The 17572-nt window shown below is 36.6% G+C and overlaps 1 protein-coding gene across 1 annotated transcript; it reads left to right on the forward strand.

Annotated features, from left to right (window-relative positions):
* The first annotated feature begins 573 nt into the window (after positions 1–573).
* LOC128234521 (uncharacterized) lies at positions 574–15199 on the forward strand. The gene is made up of 3 exons (XM_052948780.1): positions 574–614; positions 13641–13848; positions 14150–15199. The coding sequence occupies exons 1-3, from the start codon at positions 574–576 to the stop codon at positions 15197–15199; spliced, it is 1299 nt and encodes a 432-aa protein (XP_052804740.1).
* Positions 15200–17572: the final 2373 nt, after the last annotated feature.

Raw genomic sequence — 17572 nt, forward strand, 5'->3', positions numbered from 1 at the left:
CAATTATGAGCATTCAGGAATACTTTTTAATCATTTTGACATTCGTTATGTACCCCTGTCTCGAGTCTGCCAAGTACAAAAATTATCAAAAAAATGACAGCGTTTAAAGTGGTCAATATTAACACAAGTCCGCAAGCCCTGCACTGGTAAAATGTCTTCCGGGCTTGTTAAAATTCTGAATTTTATATAGCAGGGCTTGTTAAAAAATTTGATGCCAAGCAATATAGTAAAAGAATTTGGGCTTGTTATATCCAAACTTCTAATTTCAATGACTGCATCTAGGTGAACTACTGTGAATTATAAATAAAAAAAGATATCTGTGGATAAGACGGCACCGATAGTGAAAGGATAGCCACAAGGTCTCAAAGCGCAAACTTTCACTTCATCGAAATGCCATCAATAAATTTTAAAAGTAACATATGCCCACCCCCTTTACGTGCCCCATTATATTTCTCATATTTATCAACCAATATATTACATTGGCACCAAACTCAAGCCTAATGGCCATTAGTATAATGAGTTACAAAATTATCAAACACATAAATTAAATGGTTGTTGGTACCTGGCTTAGGAATGGCTGTACTGGATGCAGAATATTACTTGAGTATGCAGATGTAGGCTCCATGCATGACTGTTTGAACTTTAATGTGCGCTGAAATTGGTTTCTTGTTTGAAATAATCAGATTTTAATAGGTTCGTTGCACTTTAATGTGCAAGAAACTATTGATGAAATAAATGTGATAAATGAGATAGATGTTGCAAAGTTACAAAGTTTAATTTGGTATTAAGTAATACAATTGTTAGTATGTACTTTACACAAAATAATGGTTATGCGACTGTGTCACATCAAACCATTAACTTTTATAAGTACAAACTAACAAGCTTATTACTAAATACTAAATTCAACTTTGTATGTTAGTATGTACTTACAAAAATAAAATTAATGGTTTGATAAGACACAGTCGCATAACCATTTATTTTGTGTAAAGAACATACATGTACTAATAATCAGTAAGTTTTTAGTGGTCTACATTATATTGTGCAAACTACTCATTTACTTGGCCAGCCACTGATTATTTCACCTGATCAAAATCAAAAACAGCTGACTGCTGATTTACTAAATAAAATTTTCTTAAAAAATACAGCCTTACTATTGGACAAAAATAGTGTTGACCAATAAATAAATAATAATACATACATGCCGTATTTTTTTGAGACCATTCAGGGGGATTTGTCCAAAAGGCTGAAAATTCAGGGGGATTTTGGTTGTATTCAGGGGGATTTTTTTAGCAGGTCTGAGTTGGCGAAATTTTAAAGTATGTTTAGACGCAAGTATGAACAAGTGTATTCACATAATAGTTTGCTTTGAAAACCTCTTAACTTTTTCATTATACAGAATTATTTTATGTCATGATTTATCATATTTTTATGATACACTGTCATGTCATACTGTAATGCACTTGCAGAACAAAATATGTCATTGGAAAAATATGTTTTCGAGACAATTAAATTAAATTCACCTTCCTCCAAAGTCTTTAGAAAAATTGTGCTTAATTCTATCAGCTTTGATGACTTTCAGACAATAAGAGAATAGAATAAATATTATTTATTTCTTCCTTCCAAAAGAGTAATATTTCTTTGCCTTTGATAATTACTACAAATTAATTGATCACTTGTTGTAAAAGTTTCCTTTTGGAGAGTTTCACTCACATACTGTGGTTTCACTTTGTCATTATTGCCTGATGTAAAATTTCAAAAAATTTTTTTTTTTTTTTTTTTAATTCTGGGGGATGGATCGAAATTCCGGAGTTTTTTCCCCCCCCGCCGGGGGATATGGTGTGTATGCTTGAGTTTGAACTAAGTCTTTAGACTTGTTTGTAATCTTGGCCCCAGGGACTCTCTGATTTTGAGACTGATAAAAAAAATACCACTTGGCCGTGCCACTGATGAGGTAAGGAATGTACTTTCTGGCCATTTGGCTTCGGATTTATAAACAAATAAATAATAATGAAAATAAATAACCGCCATAATGTTTTATCCTTTTTATTTGCCCTGGTTTAGCCGTTTTTAGGACCCATGTAGATAAACCCATATAATGTTGATTATTATAAAAAATAAAAAAATACATGTTTATATGAATTGTTTATAAAAATATTATAAAAAGTAATTGCCCGATGTCATTTCAGTCGAACACCGATGGCTTGAACTCACAGGGACCTGCAATAATACATCGAGCCTCGAAAAATTGGAGCCAAGCGGGACTGTTTACCTTCATTTTAAGTAAATCGATCCTTTACATCTAGTTTGAGCCAATGAGGAATTCGAGCCAAGCGAGTTCAAGCCAACGAGGTTTGACTGTATTTTTTTAACTTAAATAACTGGCACACCTGCACTTTTTGTGATATATAAGAAGGGGACAATGTCCTTTCTGGCCTCAACTTTTGACATAAACCATCTTTACTGTGTCTGTTAAAATTGGTGCTGATTTGATGGCATAGATTATGATGAGTGTTTATGGCAAAATCTGAATTCCAAAAAATTCCAGTCATTTATTTCACATCTCAATATTACTGGGTGTAGCAGGGTGCTGAATTTAAAACAGTTTAGCCTTCACCAAATAATGCCTTTTTTACACAGGCTCTAAGCCACGTTATTTAAAATCCATTGCTAGCGAGCATTTGATAATGCAGAACACATTAACATGTTGTTCATTTGTTAGTAATGGAGAATTTTTCTATTAAGAAAAGAAATTTGTTGCTATGATTTCACATCAAAGTATATACGGCAGATATTATTGATGAGGAGAGGGTACTGGTTTTTCATTTTTGCATATTTTACACACAAGTTTCCGTGAGATATCTGTTCTTGACTCCTGAAATTTTGAGCGGTATTTTTTTATCTCAATGAAAAATGAGCAGACTAATGTGCTAAGGATATTTTTTGAAGACTAAAGTATTAAAACATCTGCTTCAAAGGATAAAGAATTCTTTACCACGTTTTGAATCTATTTTAATATCTGAGCTTTAATTCCTAAAATAATCTGCACATATTAAACATAATTCATAAATTTGACATTATGAATTTATTTTGACGCAACATTTTTGTGGTTATGTCACTGTAAAAGTAATGTAAAAGTCAAAATTAAAGTTTAAAAAAATAATTTAAGTATGATATCCAGAATCCAATTGTAGAAAACTGGATAAGATATTCAATATCAATATATAAGATATATAAGATATATCAATCTTTACTTGATGACTAATCCTGTGTCAGAAGTTAGTCCATTTTGTCAAATATTTGCTTGCCTAAAATCAGAATTGTATTTAAAATTCTTTGGTCAATTGTCCTTTACTGTCCTTTTTTGGCAATGGTAAAGGCTGTGTCTATGCGACACCAGCTTAAATGGCCAATGTTATTGATCCTTGTCTAGTCTGAACACAATTGTCTAAGCAACAAGCTTATATTGCTAATGTTATTGGCTGTCTTTGTCTAGGCTTTCCTAGTCTATGATACAAACTTAGATTGCTAATATTATTGGCTCTCCTTGTCTAGGCCTTCCTTGTCTATGATACTTTCTTATATTGCCAATGTCATTGGCTCTCCTTGTCTAGGCTTTCCTTGTCTATAATACTTTCTTATATTGCCATTATCATTGGCTCTCCTTGTCTGGGCTTTCCATGTCGTTGATACAAGCTTATATTGCCAATGTCATTGGCTCTCCTTGTCTGGGCTTTCCATGTCGTTGATACAAGCTTATATTGCCAATGTCATTGGCTCTCCTTGTCTAGGCTTTCCATGTCGTTGATACAAGCTTATATTGCCAATGTCATTGGCTCTCCTTGTCTGGGCTTTCCTTGTCTATGATACTTTCTTATATTGCCAATGTCATTGGCTCTCCTTGTCTAGGCTTTCCTTGTCTATGATACTTTCTTATATTGCCAATGTCATTGGCTCTCCTTGTCTGGGCTTTCCATGTCGTTGATACAAGCTTATATTGCCAATGTCATTGGCTCTCCTTGTCTAGGCTTTCCTTGTCTATGATACTTTCTTATATTGCCAATATCATTGGCTCTCCTTGTCTAGGCTTTCCTTGTCATTGGCTGTCTTGTTCCACAGTCATCGGTTGTCCATGTTTAGGAAATAAGCATTTTTTTCCCAATACCATTGGGTGTCTTTGTCCAGGATACAATAGTCTGTCCCCATTGGCTGTCCTTGTCCAGGATACATTTGTCTGTTGCCAAAGGTATTGGTTGTCCATATCTTGGAAACAATATTTTGTTGCCAAAGGTATTGGTTGCTTAGTAAACAATATTCTGTTGCAAATGGTATTGGTTATCCTTCTCTAGGAAATAATATTCTGTTGCAAATGGTATTGGCTGTCCTTTTCTAGGAAATAATATTCTGTTGCAAATGGTATTGGCTGTCCTTCTCTATGAAACAATATTATGTTGCAAATGGTATTGGCTGTCCTCTATGAAACACTATTCTGTTGCAAATGGTATTGGCTGTCCTCTATAAAACACTATTCTGTTGCAAATGGTATTGGCTGTCCTTCTCTAGGAAACACTATTATGTTGCAAATGGTATTGGCTGTCCTCTAAGAAACACTATTCTGTTGCAAATGGTATTGGTTATCCTTCTCTATGAAACACTATTCTGTTTCAAATGGTATTGGCTGTCCTCTAAGAAACACTATTCTGTTGCAAATGGTATTGGCTGTCCTCTAGGAAACAATATTCTGTCACAAATGGTATTGGTTATCCTTCTCTAGGAAACACTATTCTGTTGCAAATGGTATTGGCTGTCCTTCTCTAGGAAACAATATTCTGTCACAAATGGTATTGGTTATCCTTCTCTAGGAAACAATATTCTGTCACAAATGGTATTGGTTATCCTTCTCTAGGAAACAATATTCTGTTGCAAATGGTATTGGCTGTCCTTCTCTATGAAACACTATTCTGTTGCAAATGGTATTGGCTGTCCTTCTCTAGGAAACACTATTCTGTTGCAAATGGTATTGGCTGTCCTTCTCTATGAAACACTATTCTGTTGCAAATGGTATTGGCTGTCCTTCTCTATGAAACACTATTCTGTTTCAAATGGTATTGGCTGTCCTCTAAGAAACACTATTCTGTTGCAAATGGTATTGGCTGTCCTCTAGGAAACAATATTCTGTCACTAATGGTATTGGCTGTCCTTCTCTATGAAACACTATTCTGTTGCAAATGGTATTGGCTGTCCTTCTCTAGGAAACACTATTCTGTTGCAAATGGTATTGGCTGTCCTTCTCTATGAAACACTATTCTGTTGCAAATGGTATTGGCTGTCCTTCTCTATGAAACACTATTCTGTTTCAAATGGTATTGGCTGTCCTCTAAGAAACACTATTCTGTTGCAAATGGTATTGGCTGTCCTTCTCTAGGAAACAATATTCTGTCACAAATGGTATTGGTTATCCTTCTCTAGGAAACAATATTCTGTTGCAAATGGTATTGGCTGTCCTTCTCTAGGAAACACTATTCTGTTGCAAATGGTATTGGCTGTCCTCTAGGAAACAATATTCTGCCACAAATGGTATTGGTTATCCTTCTCTAGGAAACACTATTCTGTTGCAAATGGTATTGGCTGTCCTTCTCTAGGAAACAATATTCTGTCACAAATGGTATTGGTTATCCTTCTCTAGGAAACACTATTCTGTTGCAAATGGTATTGGTTAGCATTCTCTAGGAAACACTATTCTGTTGCAAATGTTATTGGTTATCCTTCTCTAGGAAACACTATTCTGTTGCAAATGGTATTGGTTATCCTTCTCTAGGAAACACTATTCTGTTGCAAATGGTATTGGTTATTCTTCTCTAGGAAAAACTATTCTGTTGCAAATGGTATTGGTTATCCTTCTCTAGGAAACACTATTCTGTTGCAAATGGTATTGGCTGTCCTTCTCTATCAAACACTTCTGTTGCAAATGGTATTGGCTGTCCTTCTCTAGGAAACAATATTCTGTTGCAAATGGTATTGGCTGTCTTTTTCTAGGAAACAATATTCTGTTACAAATGGTATTGGCTGTTCTTTTCTAGGAAACACTATTCTGTTGCCAATGGTATTGTTTGTCAATTGTATTGGGAATTATTTTTTCTCTAAGTAATGGCTGCATTGCTTTAAGTATATGTTTTGATTGCTTGTTTATTCCCATTTTCACTTCTTTAGAATGAGTAATTGCCTAATTTTTTGCTTTTTCATGGCAGTTTGTACCAATAGTATGCTGTTTGACATTTAATAAGTTGATATTAAGTAATATTAGAATTGCAATTTCTCACATGAAGCATTAGTTTCAGAAAACCAACAAGTATGTGTGAACTGCTATCATATTCCAACAGCTATAAGACTGGAAACATAAACAATGGCTGAATATGCACTGAGTTAGATTGGCTAAATTTGCTCAGCATGCTAAGAAGTAATTGGTGAATATCATGGGAATAATTGATATGGCATATCATAATTGGCGGTACAGACTGTTTTTAAAAGTAAAATAGGTTATGTAATGAGGAAGGCAGGAAATTGGGAGTTTGTTTTTGGTATATATAGGAACAGACATAGGGTTCATGGATTAAGGAAAGGTCTAAAATCTGCACTTTATTACTGCTGCCAAAACATGCCAGTTGATAAACAAAATAATTATGGCAGGGTAAAATGCTGATGGGAGAAATATGTTAAATTGAAAATATTTGAGAAATTATATCAATTAAAACACAACTTATTTGATTTGATTTATAACTGTTTGGATAGCAAACAATTTTCTTGGGATTAACAGTCTCCGTGGCCTAGTGGTTAAGCGTCCGCCTACGGAGCGGGAGGTCGTGGGTTCGATCCCTGGCCGCGTCATACCAGAAGACGTTAAAAATTGGTACAAGTAGCTCCCTTGCCTGGCGCTTGGCATTTAAAGGGTAGTGCTTGGAAAAGTGGTGTACTCACTACTGGTTTAACCCAGGAAAGTTGTACCCCGTGTATCGGTGCTTTACACCGAGCACGTAAAAGAACCAAGGGGTCTCTTCGAAAAAGAGCTAGGGTATCGCACCCGGACTTCCTTGTATCCCAACACTGTCTCTTCAGCGTGCTGTCCCTTCAGCAAAAAACAAAGGACCCCATTGGAAATAAGTGCTTGCACTTTCATGGGTTATCCTTGACCGCAAGGTCTGAAGAAATACATACATACAGTACTGAGTACACCATTTCCCTAGTACTTCCCTTTAGAGCAACAGGCAGGGAGCTAATGGTACCATATTTTAACGTCGTTTGGTTTGATGCTGCCAGGGTTTTAACCCACAACTTTCCGCCCCTGAAGCGGACTCTCTACCATTGAGCTATCTACCCGGTCATTATAACCATTTTTCCATCTGTCTCCTATTTATACTTGCTCTATAATTATAAATCCCAGGGAGGATTTTCAAAATAGTTTATCTTAAAGGAGATGTTGCTTTAAAGTAACTTGCTCATGTTTTTGGACCAAAAATTAGTTTTCCAGGTTATGCATCTGAAAATACTTATTTTATCATTATTTTACTCTAAGATATCGAAATTGCAGAAAAATATACAGTTATAGCATAAAAAAAGTATTTTGGTTTTAGTGGGGTTCAAACTCACACCGCTATAGTCAAGAAAAAAGTAGAAAACAGTTGTTTAGTCCACACGGCCAGCAGGACTTTAAAAAAAGTGGTGGATATGTTGAATCTGTAGAGGATGCATTGATAACATCACATGATAATGTCAATCAACCAATCACGCAACACCACAGCCATATTTAATTATCAATCACGTTATTTACTTTAATGAAAACTGAGGTCTTCAAAGACATTATTTAAACAAATATCAACATTTGCGGAAGGGTTCCAGCTTTTGGTATTTTTGTTTTAAAACTCCTTATGATTCGACACACTTTATTTCATTATTGAAAAAAAAAGTGCATTTTACAAACCATGAGCGAGTTACTTTAAGGTCAAGGTCTGGAGTTCAAATGTCAGATCCCATTTAACTGCTGGAAATTGTTGAGAAAATATAATTGTCAGAAGTAATTTCTTATTAATAGTATTGTTCCTAAAATTGGAAAAAAGTATCAATTTTTGAATTTGAATAGGCCCAAAATTGGTCAGAAAAACACTGATTTTTTTATATACATTTCTCATATAAGATCCATGGTTTTGGTGGTGGCCTATAAGATTTTCTTTGCAACTTTGGGTTATTTTTTTACTTACCATGTGGGAGATTTTTTTCTTTGTTTTTTTATGACGACTTAATTCTCAAATAAGAACCATAACCAGTACATTGAGCCAGCTACAGTGCAAAACGTTATGTGCTCATTATGTATAATTTATTTAACTAGGGTGTTGCGTGCAGGAACTATTACTTTGACAATATATGGGTTCACTCAATTGCATTCAGAAGCTAAGTTAGCACACTTGTCATTTTGAAACATACACCTGTTTTCCGAGTTTAAGAAAAATATCAGTTTCTTTTCTTATTAACACCAGAAAAAATGAAAAGCTTCTATTGCCTTGACATAATTCATAGATTTAAAAAGCTCTTATCACTTTTAGACTAGAGAGGTAAATCACATTTTACATTATAATACACGATTTATTGTTGTACTGCATAAAATAGCATCAGTTTCATGCCAGTTTCACATTTCTCAAAAGGCCGTTATGAAATGTTACATTGTTTTGTCATTTATTTGATATTTACCACTTCATTCTTTTGACATGCATTAATTAAGGGATAATGTACCACTAATGCTTGTGTCAACGAGAATTATGAAACCTTGGCTGTATCTTGCCAAGTGTTGTTTGTTTGACAGTGTTATAATGATAGCAAGGGGTGGATCCAGGAATTGGTATAAGAGAGGGCACTTCTTGGGAGTGGGGGCGCAATTTTGGACTTTTGGACTGGAATTTTGGCTCCTTGTGCCAAAAATACATGGTTTAAATGTCTTAAATGGGTTCGGGGTTCTCTTTCCAGAAAACTGAGTATTTGTAGTCTGAAATGGTGCATCTTGTATTCTGGTTTATTCTATGGTTATATATTTTTTAATTGACATAAAAACTTTGACAATTTCAGGAGATCACTTTGACAATTTCAGGAGAAGCATGTGCGAGTGAGTCCAACCAACAACCTACCATCCCACTCCAAATCTGCCCCTGGTAAGTGAGTCAGTTTATTTCAAATTGCACCATGCCCTTTTGATGTTTTCTTTTTGGGGATTTTCTGCTTATTCTGCCTGCATTGTTTTGAAATGTTGAGGCTTAAAGTCAACATGGCGTCCAACAGTCTGCAGTTTGGATGTTCTATTGACCCTGTTTGAAGGTGACACATTTACAAGTCTGTACTGACAGCAGTCCTTGTTACATTTCTTGTTCCTGTTGTAGTTTTGTTGTTCAGTTTTTCGTCTTTGATAAATAGGTCTTGTGTTATGTTTGTCTAATATATAATATAACAAACTACAAAAGGTATAAGCTTTGAAATTTCTGTACAGTGACAACATTTCTGTTCCTGTTTGACAGTTTTAACATGGACAAAATTCTGTTGATAAAGCCAATTTATGCAAAGTATTATTTATTTTGCATAAGTCAGGGGCTTAATTGTGGCAATAAGTAAACTGTTAGTCCTTTATTTTTAAAATAAATATGTTATCATGTTTGATTGTTTGTTTATTTGAGTTTATGAAGGTCTGCTAGCACCCAAAAATTTGGCTGCATTATGGCTTGACCCCACCATGGCTCCATCACATCTGAAATCGTCTTCAAAGTAGACATGTAGCCATAAGTGACATGATATAGAAGTGACCGGCAGTCAAATCCAGATATTGGAAGACTTGAAGAAACAAAGTGATATACAAGAAATCCTGGTGGGAACCCTAGCTCTTTGCAGAGAGACCTCTTGGTTCTTTAATGTGCTTGGTGTAAAGCACCAATTTATGGGATACAACTTTCCTGTGTTAAACCAGTATCGACTACACCATTTCCCTATTACTAGCCTTTAAATGCCAAGCGCTAGGCAATGGAGCTACTGGTACCATATTTTAACATCTTTCAGTTTGAAAGCAGCTGGTGTATAAACCCACAACCGTGTGCACCTGAAGCGAACGCTGTACCACTCAGCTATCGGGGCTATCGGTTATGTTTTTGATTTCATTTGGTAAACTTACTTAAACTCGATTTAACAAAATATTCTATCATGATTATTGTAAAGATAACTTAAAAGTGTTAGAACTCACTAAAATTCGAAAAATACACAATAACATGCTAAGCTTTTAAGGGACTTATTATTGAGAAAAAATGTTCTTTGGGAAACAGAAACGTCACTTTTTTCCTGATACAGAAATTAATAACAAAGCCTTTTGTTTATTATTATTCATAGTAAATATATTGACATAAAATTTTGCTATATCAAAAGCAACATAATTCACTTAAATATCGCCAATCATCAATAATAATTGGGGATACCGGTTATATGCACTAATGCTTTGGTGGTGAAGTTCTTCCTTTGCTATAAAATGACAAAATTTCACTTCAAAGTGATATTAATTTTTAACCAGGTTTTTAACGAAAAACAGGTTATTAGAATGAGGTTGTCGTTGGGCAGGCGGGCGGGCGGACGGGCGGGCGTCAAACATTGGTTTCTGTTCAATAGCTTTAGTTAGCATTGATAGATATTGATGAAACATGGTGTGTAGGTAGCTTATGGGAAGAGCTAGCTTGGGATTGCTTTTGAGGGGGGTGGGGCTAAGGTCAAGGTCACTGTTACTAAAAATAGAAAAATGGTTTCTGCCCAATTACTTTAGTTAGCATTGATAGATATTGACAAAACTTGGTGTGTAAGTTGCTTATGTGAAGAGCTAGCTTGAGATTGCTTTTGAGAGGGGAGGGGTTAAGGTCAAGGTCACTATTACTTAAAATAGAAAAATGGTCAAGGTCACTGTTACTTAAAATAAAAAAATGGTTTCTGCCCAATAACTTTAGTTAGCATTGACAGATATTGATGAAATTTGGTGTGTAGGTAGCTTATGTGAAGAGCTAGCTTGGGATTGCTTTTGAGGGGGTGGGGCTAAGGTCAAGGTCGCCTGTTTCTAAAAATAGAAAAATGGTTTCTGCCCAATAACATTAGTTAGGATTGATAGTTATTGACGAAAGTTGGTGTGTATGTAGCTTATGTGAAGAGCTAGCTTGGGATTGCTATTGAGGGGGGAGGGGCTAAGGTCAAGGTCACTGTTACTTAAAATAGAAAAATGGTTTCTGCCCAATAACTTAAGTTAGCATTGACCGATATTGATGAAACTTGGTGTGTAAGTTGCTTATGTGAAGAGCTAGCTTGGGATTGCTTTTGAGTGGGGAGGGGCTAAGGTCAAGGTCACTGTTACTTAAAATAGAAAAATGGTTTCTGCCCAATAACTTTAGTTAGCATTGACCGATATTGATGAAACTTGGTGTGTAAGTTGCTTATGTGAAGAGCTAGCTTGGGATTGCTTTCGAGGGGGGAGAGGCTAAGGTCAAGGTCGCCTGTCACTAAAAATAGAAAAATGGTTTCTGCCCAATAACATAAGTTAGCATTGATAGATATTGATGAAACTTAGTGTGTAGGTAGCTTATGTGAAGAGCTAGCTTGAAATTGCTTTTGAGTGGGGAGGGGCTACAGTCAATGTCACTTAAAATAGAAAAATGGTTTCTGCCCAATAACTTTAGTTAGGATTGATAGATATTGACGAAATTTTGTGTGTAGGTACTAGTAGCTTATGTGAAGAGCAAGCTTGGAATTTCTTTTGAGGGGGGTGGCGTCAAGGTCACTGTTACTAAAAATAGAAAAATTGTTTCTGCCCAATAACTTTAGTTAGCATTGATAGATATTGATGAAACTTAGAGCGAAGGTAGCTTATGTGAAGAGCTAGCTTGGGAGGTGGGGTCAAGGTCACTGTTCCTAAAAATAGAAAAATGTTTTTCTGCCCAACAACTTAGTTAGAATTGATGGATAGTGATGAATCTTAATGTGAATATAGCTTATATGAAGCTGCAGATTGAACTTGCTCATACAACAAATTAATTGGCTATAATTTCTGATTGCCCATAACAAAAACCTGGTTTCGTTGCATTGCGGTGCTTCTAGTTTTTATTAAAAACGGCTTTGATTGTATTTTCCTGCTGGTGTACTTTTAAATTCCTGAGAAAGGAATGTTTCCAAAGAAATTTAGAGCCATCACACTGAAATTGTTTTATCTCCTATATTTAATGAAAACAGTATATAGTTTTCATTGTATCACAAAGTTATTTTTTTATTTTTCTTGTGTTCATGATTATTATCATTATTTCATTTTATTCATAACTAATGTCATTATTTTATAATTCGCAATTCACTTCATGTTGTTCTCATGTTTTGATGATTTCATGTTATAATTGTCATATTTTTTAATAAGATGGACAAGTTCCATGATCATAATTCTGGCACACAAATTAAGGCCCCGATGAAATTTCTTTATTGATAAAGTTATTTAAAAATCAAACTTTTGCTGACATTCATCCATTGACAAATAAAAAATTGAATGAGAATTTCAATCAGTAAATGGAAATTTTAAGCTAATCTATTAGGATTTCATAATTTCTTGAAACAAGGTTGCAATTTGTCTTAAATATTCTTATGTTTTGTACACGATGAGGCAATGTCTGGAACTTTTTCGCTCCACCCACTTATTGATTGGAAACAAGTTACTGTTATTACCTCAAAGGTTGATGAATACTGTTGGTTGTTTTTGTCTGTTGCCGATAATGATGGTGTTGTTTTTTTCCAAAGGCAAGAGAGAGCGGGTTTTCCATCTGTGTTGGTGTTTATTGGATTGCTAGTTGATAGATAAAAGTTTTGATAGATGGGAGCTTGTGTGGCCTGTTGGAATTGTGACAAACTTGCTACTATAAATTATGATAGATATTTTGGGTGCACTCTTTAATGTGTAGTTTATTCTTTAAAGTTTGGCTGGGAACACCAACAGTTTTTGTGTGATCTTATTGTACAGAAGGCTTTCTAAATGTACCATGCATAAACTCTATGGCATCACCGAGACTTTACACACGTACCATTTATTTAACACACACATTAACTTATTTTCTTTATAAAATACATGTATATGTACACTCATAAATGCCATATTTGGTGGCAGGGTAAAAAATCCCCTAGAATTAAGCTCTATCTCCCCCTCCCCCCCTCCCCCCTCCCCCCCTCCCCGTTCTAATGGCCATCTTTTGTGTTTGTTATTGTGAGATCTGTTTCTAAGACTTGATTGTACAATTCATTAACTTACAACATAAATCCACTATTCAGCCCTTTTCAATTAAAACGAAATGATATAGTTTTATTAAACACACTTAAAAGTAGAAAATGAAATAAAAATTGATCACACCTGAGCGATTAATAATAATCCCCCCCCCCCCGGTTTTCTTCCAAAATCGCCTGGGAAGCCTTACTAAAATATGGCATGTATGTATATAGTCAATTAACACAATGCTGGTTGCCATTTGACCATTCAAGTGACCATTCATCATCAAATAATAGCATATGGTTGTAAAATCCAATTTATCATTTTGACCACCTCAAACAAACATCCTCAGACAAGTGAACTGGTGGAGCAAGGCTTCCATTTGTCCTCCAACAAGGGACCATGTGTATCTAGGCTCCCTTTTGCCTCTGACAAGTGACCAGGTGGAGCTAGGCTCCCTTTTGCCTCTGACAAGGGACCAGGTGGAATTAGGCTCCCTTTTGCCTCCGACAAGTGACCAGGTGGAATTAAGCGCCCTTTCGCCTCCGACAAGCGACCAGGTGTAGCTAGGCTCCCATTTGCCTCCGACAAGCGATCAGGTGGAGCTAGGCTCCCATTTTGCCTTCGACAAGTGACCAGGTGGAGCTAGGCTCCCTTTTGCCTCTGACAAGGGACCAGTTGGAGCTAGGCTTCCATTTTGCCTTCGACAAGTGACCATGTGGAGCTAGGCTCCCTTCGCCTCCGACAAGTGACCAGGTAGAGCTAGGCTCCCTTTCGCCTTTGACAAGGGACCAGGTGGAGCTAGGCTCCCATTTGCATCGGACAAGTGACCAGGTAAAGCAAGGCTCCCTTTTACCTTAGACAAGTGACCAGGTGGAGCTATGCTCCCTTTCACCCCAGACAAGTGACCAGGTCGAGCTAGGTGCCCATTTGCCTCCGACAAGTGACCAGGTGGAGCTAGGCTTCCTTTTGCCTTCGACAAGGGACAAGGTGGAGCTAGGCTCCCTTTTGCCTCCGACTAGTGACCAGGTGGAGCTAGGCACCCTTCCGCCTCCGACAAGTGACCTGGTGGAGCTAGGCTCCCTTTCGCCTCCGACTAGTGACCAGGTGGAGCTAGACTCCCTTTCGCCTCCGACAAGTGACCAGGTGGAGCTAGGCTCCCTTTCGCCTCCGACAAGTGACCAGGTGGAGCTAGGCTCCCTTTCCCCTCCGACTAGTGACCAGGTGGAGCTATACTCCCTTTCGCCTCCGACAAGTGACCAGGTGGAGCTGGGATCCCTTTCGCCTCCGACAAGTGACCAGGTGGAGCTGGGCTCCCTTTCGCCTCCGACAAGTGACCAGGTGGAGCTAGGCTCCCTTTCGCCTCCGACAAGTGACCAGGTGGAGCTAGGCTCCCTTTCGCCTCCGACAAGTGAACAGGTGGAGCTAGGCTCCCTTTCGCCTCCGACAAGTGACCAGGTGGAGCTAGGCTCCCTTTCGCCTCCGACAAGTGACCAGGTGGAGCTAGGCTCCCTTTCGCCTCCGACAAGTGACCAGGTGGAGCTAGGCTCCCTTTCGCCTCCGACAAGTGACCAGGTGGAGCTAGGCTCCCTTTCGCCTCCGACAAGTGACCAGGTGGAGCTAGGCTCCCTTTCGCCTCCGACAAGTGACCAGGTGGAGCTAGGCTCCCTTTCGCCTCCGACAAGTGACCAGGTGGAGCTAGGCTCCCTTTCGCCTCCGACAAGTGACCAGGTGGAGCTAGGCTCCCTTTCGCCTCCGACAAGTGACCAGGTGGAGCTAGGCTCCCTTTCGCCTCCGACAAGTGACCAGGTGGAGCTAGGCTCCCTTTCGCCTCCGACAAGTGACCAGGTGGAGCTAGACTCTCTTTCGCCCTCTGACATGTGCCCAGGCCCATTCGCGTCATGTCAATGATCTAGAAAGTGACAGCATGAGAGAACAATTAGTAATTTTTTTTCCTGCACCTAGGTACTGTACCCATGTCATGTAGATTCATAGATGCTGAAATTCCAATAATCAATGACACAGCTGTTTGGAGTGTCTTTTTATACACTTTGTACTATCTATTTCACATATTTAAATCTTTGTTTGTAACATTTTTTTAAACAATGACAACAGTTTAATATCTCTATTTTTTCAGAATTTCTTCAGCAAGTACCTAAAAGGGAAATAACTCTAGCAGTTGAGGTAAGAGAATTAACTTTGGTCTGTTAATTACATGTAAGACTATCCCTGATATAAAAACTGGGTTTAAATTGTTCTCAAAACATATATCTAAATATATGTTCTATTGCCTATGATAGTATGACTTAAATTAAACAAATCAAAACAATTAGAATGATTTGATCACAGTTCAGGTTATTTCTCTTTAGTAATAATTAACTGAGTTCAAGTTTCAACATCTAATAAATTTAATTAATTAAGTTCACTCATTACTCTTCAACTAAAACATCAAATGTGAAATGCAAATGTCATTGTCTTAAGATGAGATATTTTAAGCTTGTCTGATCTTGATTGAAGAAATAAAAACAAGGTATTGTCTTTTGATGTGCAAAAACCTTTTAACTTTGGTTAAATTATTGAAGATATTCAAACAAAACTTGGTATACATGTTGCAAGAGACAAAAGGCACTTATACAGCAAGGGCCATTACTCTTGCTATAATAATTGTCTGTGGTACTGTTGTTTTATAATCAATTAACTTTTAATCAATGGTCGCCTTTTTCGTTGACATCACAGCATTGTGTAATGAAATGACAAAGATACATGTAAAAGGAACACCCATCTTTGTCAGTTAATTTTTTATTGTTAGGATCCTTTATCAGTTAGCCGTAAAAAAGATATTTTTGTTAATACACTTACCGGACCGACCCTATTTTTTTCCTCCCTACCTTACATTGTTTTTGGCTGTAGTGTGGATTTTTTTCATAATTTACTAAACAAAAATCCATTTTTTTAGTGAACCTGTTATTATTTTATATTAAAATTTCTACATGAGTGATATACCCTGATAATAGTCAGATTGAAACAGAATTCCAGTTCTCCAAAAATAACAAATAAAGTTATGCCTACCTATCTTCCCTACAATTTTTTTCAGTTGTTAGTGGTAACAAAGAACATTTGTTTTTTGGCCTTATATCTTTTCCAGGATAAAAAAGATTTATATAGATTATAAGGAAGTCATTTATTTTATTCCGATGTAATGAGTGTTTTAACATTCACTTTCTTGTAGATGCTGCGGTGATATTTTCGGATGACGGGATGACATTATGTTATGTATTTTTTCGCAATAAAAAATGTAAAATGACAAAATCGTGAAAGTAGGACTGATCTGTTCACGCCAAAACCAGCTAACCAATGTATGAACAAATAATGTTTATTGCAGTTCATATCTGTTTTTATCTTTTTGATAGCATATTTCTGCGTTGTTTTCACGGCTATCAAGAGATGTTATCAGAAAAGCTAGTTCCACTAGAACTGGCGATACTTTTCCACTAGGGTCGAAACAGTCTCGGAAGCCTCAATGCAGCATCAAGCTATCCTTTTAATGATTTAAGCAGACATGAATTGACAGCCTGGCATATTTATCTTTCTTCCCAACTTTCATTATTTCTCACTCAACATTTTTTTACATACAGACAGGGCGTAAAAAAAATCAAGAAAGCGTTCTGTGTATGAAGTATATTCATCAATTCTGCCTTTGTCGGCGTCTTTATAATTTTTCATTCTTGTTTTGTACTGAGTTTGAATATGTTGAATCTTTTGTCCAGATGATAGTCATATATCAATGTTATAAATATTTCATCTTTTTTTCCCGAAAGTGTAATATTTTATAACTATGTGGTAATGCAAATCTCGATTCTCTCGTTTACCCCATATACAGACTATCTGTCAAGGCAATGAGTTTTAATAGGGAAACCACAGGTGAAATTTTGGGGTAAGAAAAGCAAAGAATGGGATGAAACACTCTGCCATTTTAAAGTAATTTAAAATGTTCCTGCCATATCTTCCCCCATTGTGAAGTTTCATATTTTGAATAAGCTTTTTCACGCATTTCTTTAGATCAACTTAGCATGTATGCTCGCCATCTTTTTATACAGGGACCAGTTGATTGATCGAGCGATATTTTATGGGCCTAAAAATTCAATTTTCGCAAATGATACTTTAACGAGTTTATGTGTCATTTCCTTTGAAAAATCATTGCACATTTGTATCCTGCTAACACATTTTCACACAATTCACTTAGTGTGTATATAGCTGTCAAAAACAAATGCCTCATAATCTTTT

The sequence above is a fragment of the Mya arenaria genome, chromosome 5 (genome assembly GCF_026914265.1).
Source record: "Mya arenaria isolate MELC-2E11 chromosome 5, ASM2691426v1".
In the NCBI taxonomy this organism is placed as follows: Eukaryota; Metazoa; Mollusca; class Bivalvia; order Myida; family Myidae; genus Mya; species Mya arenaria.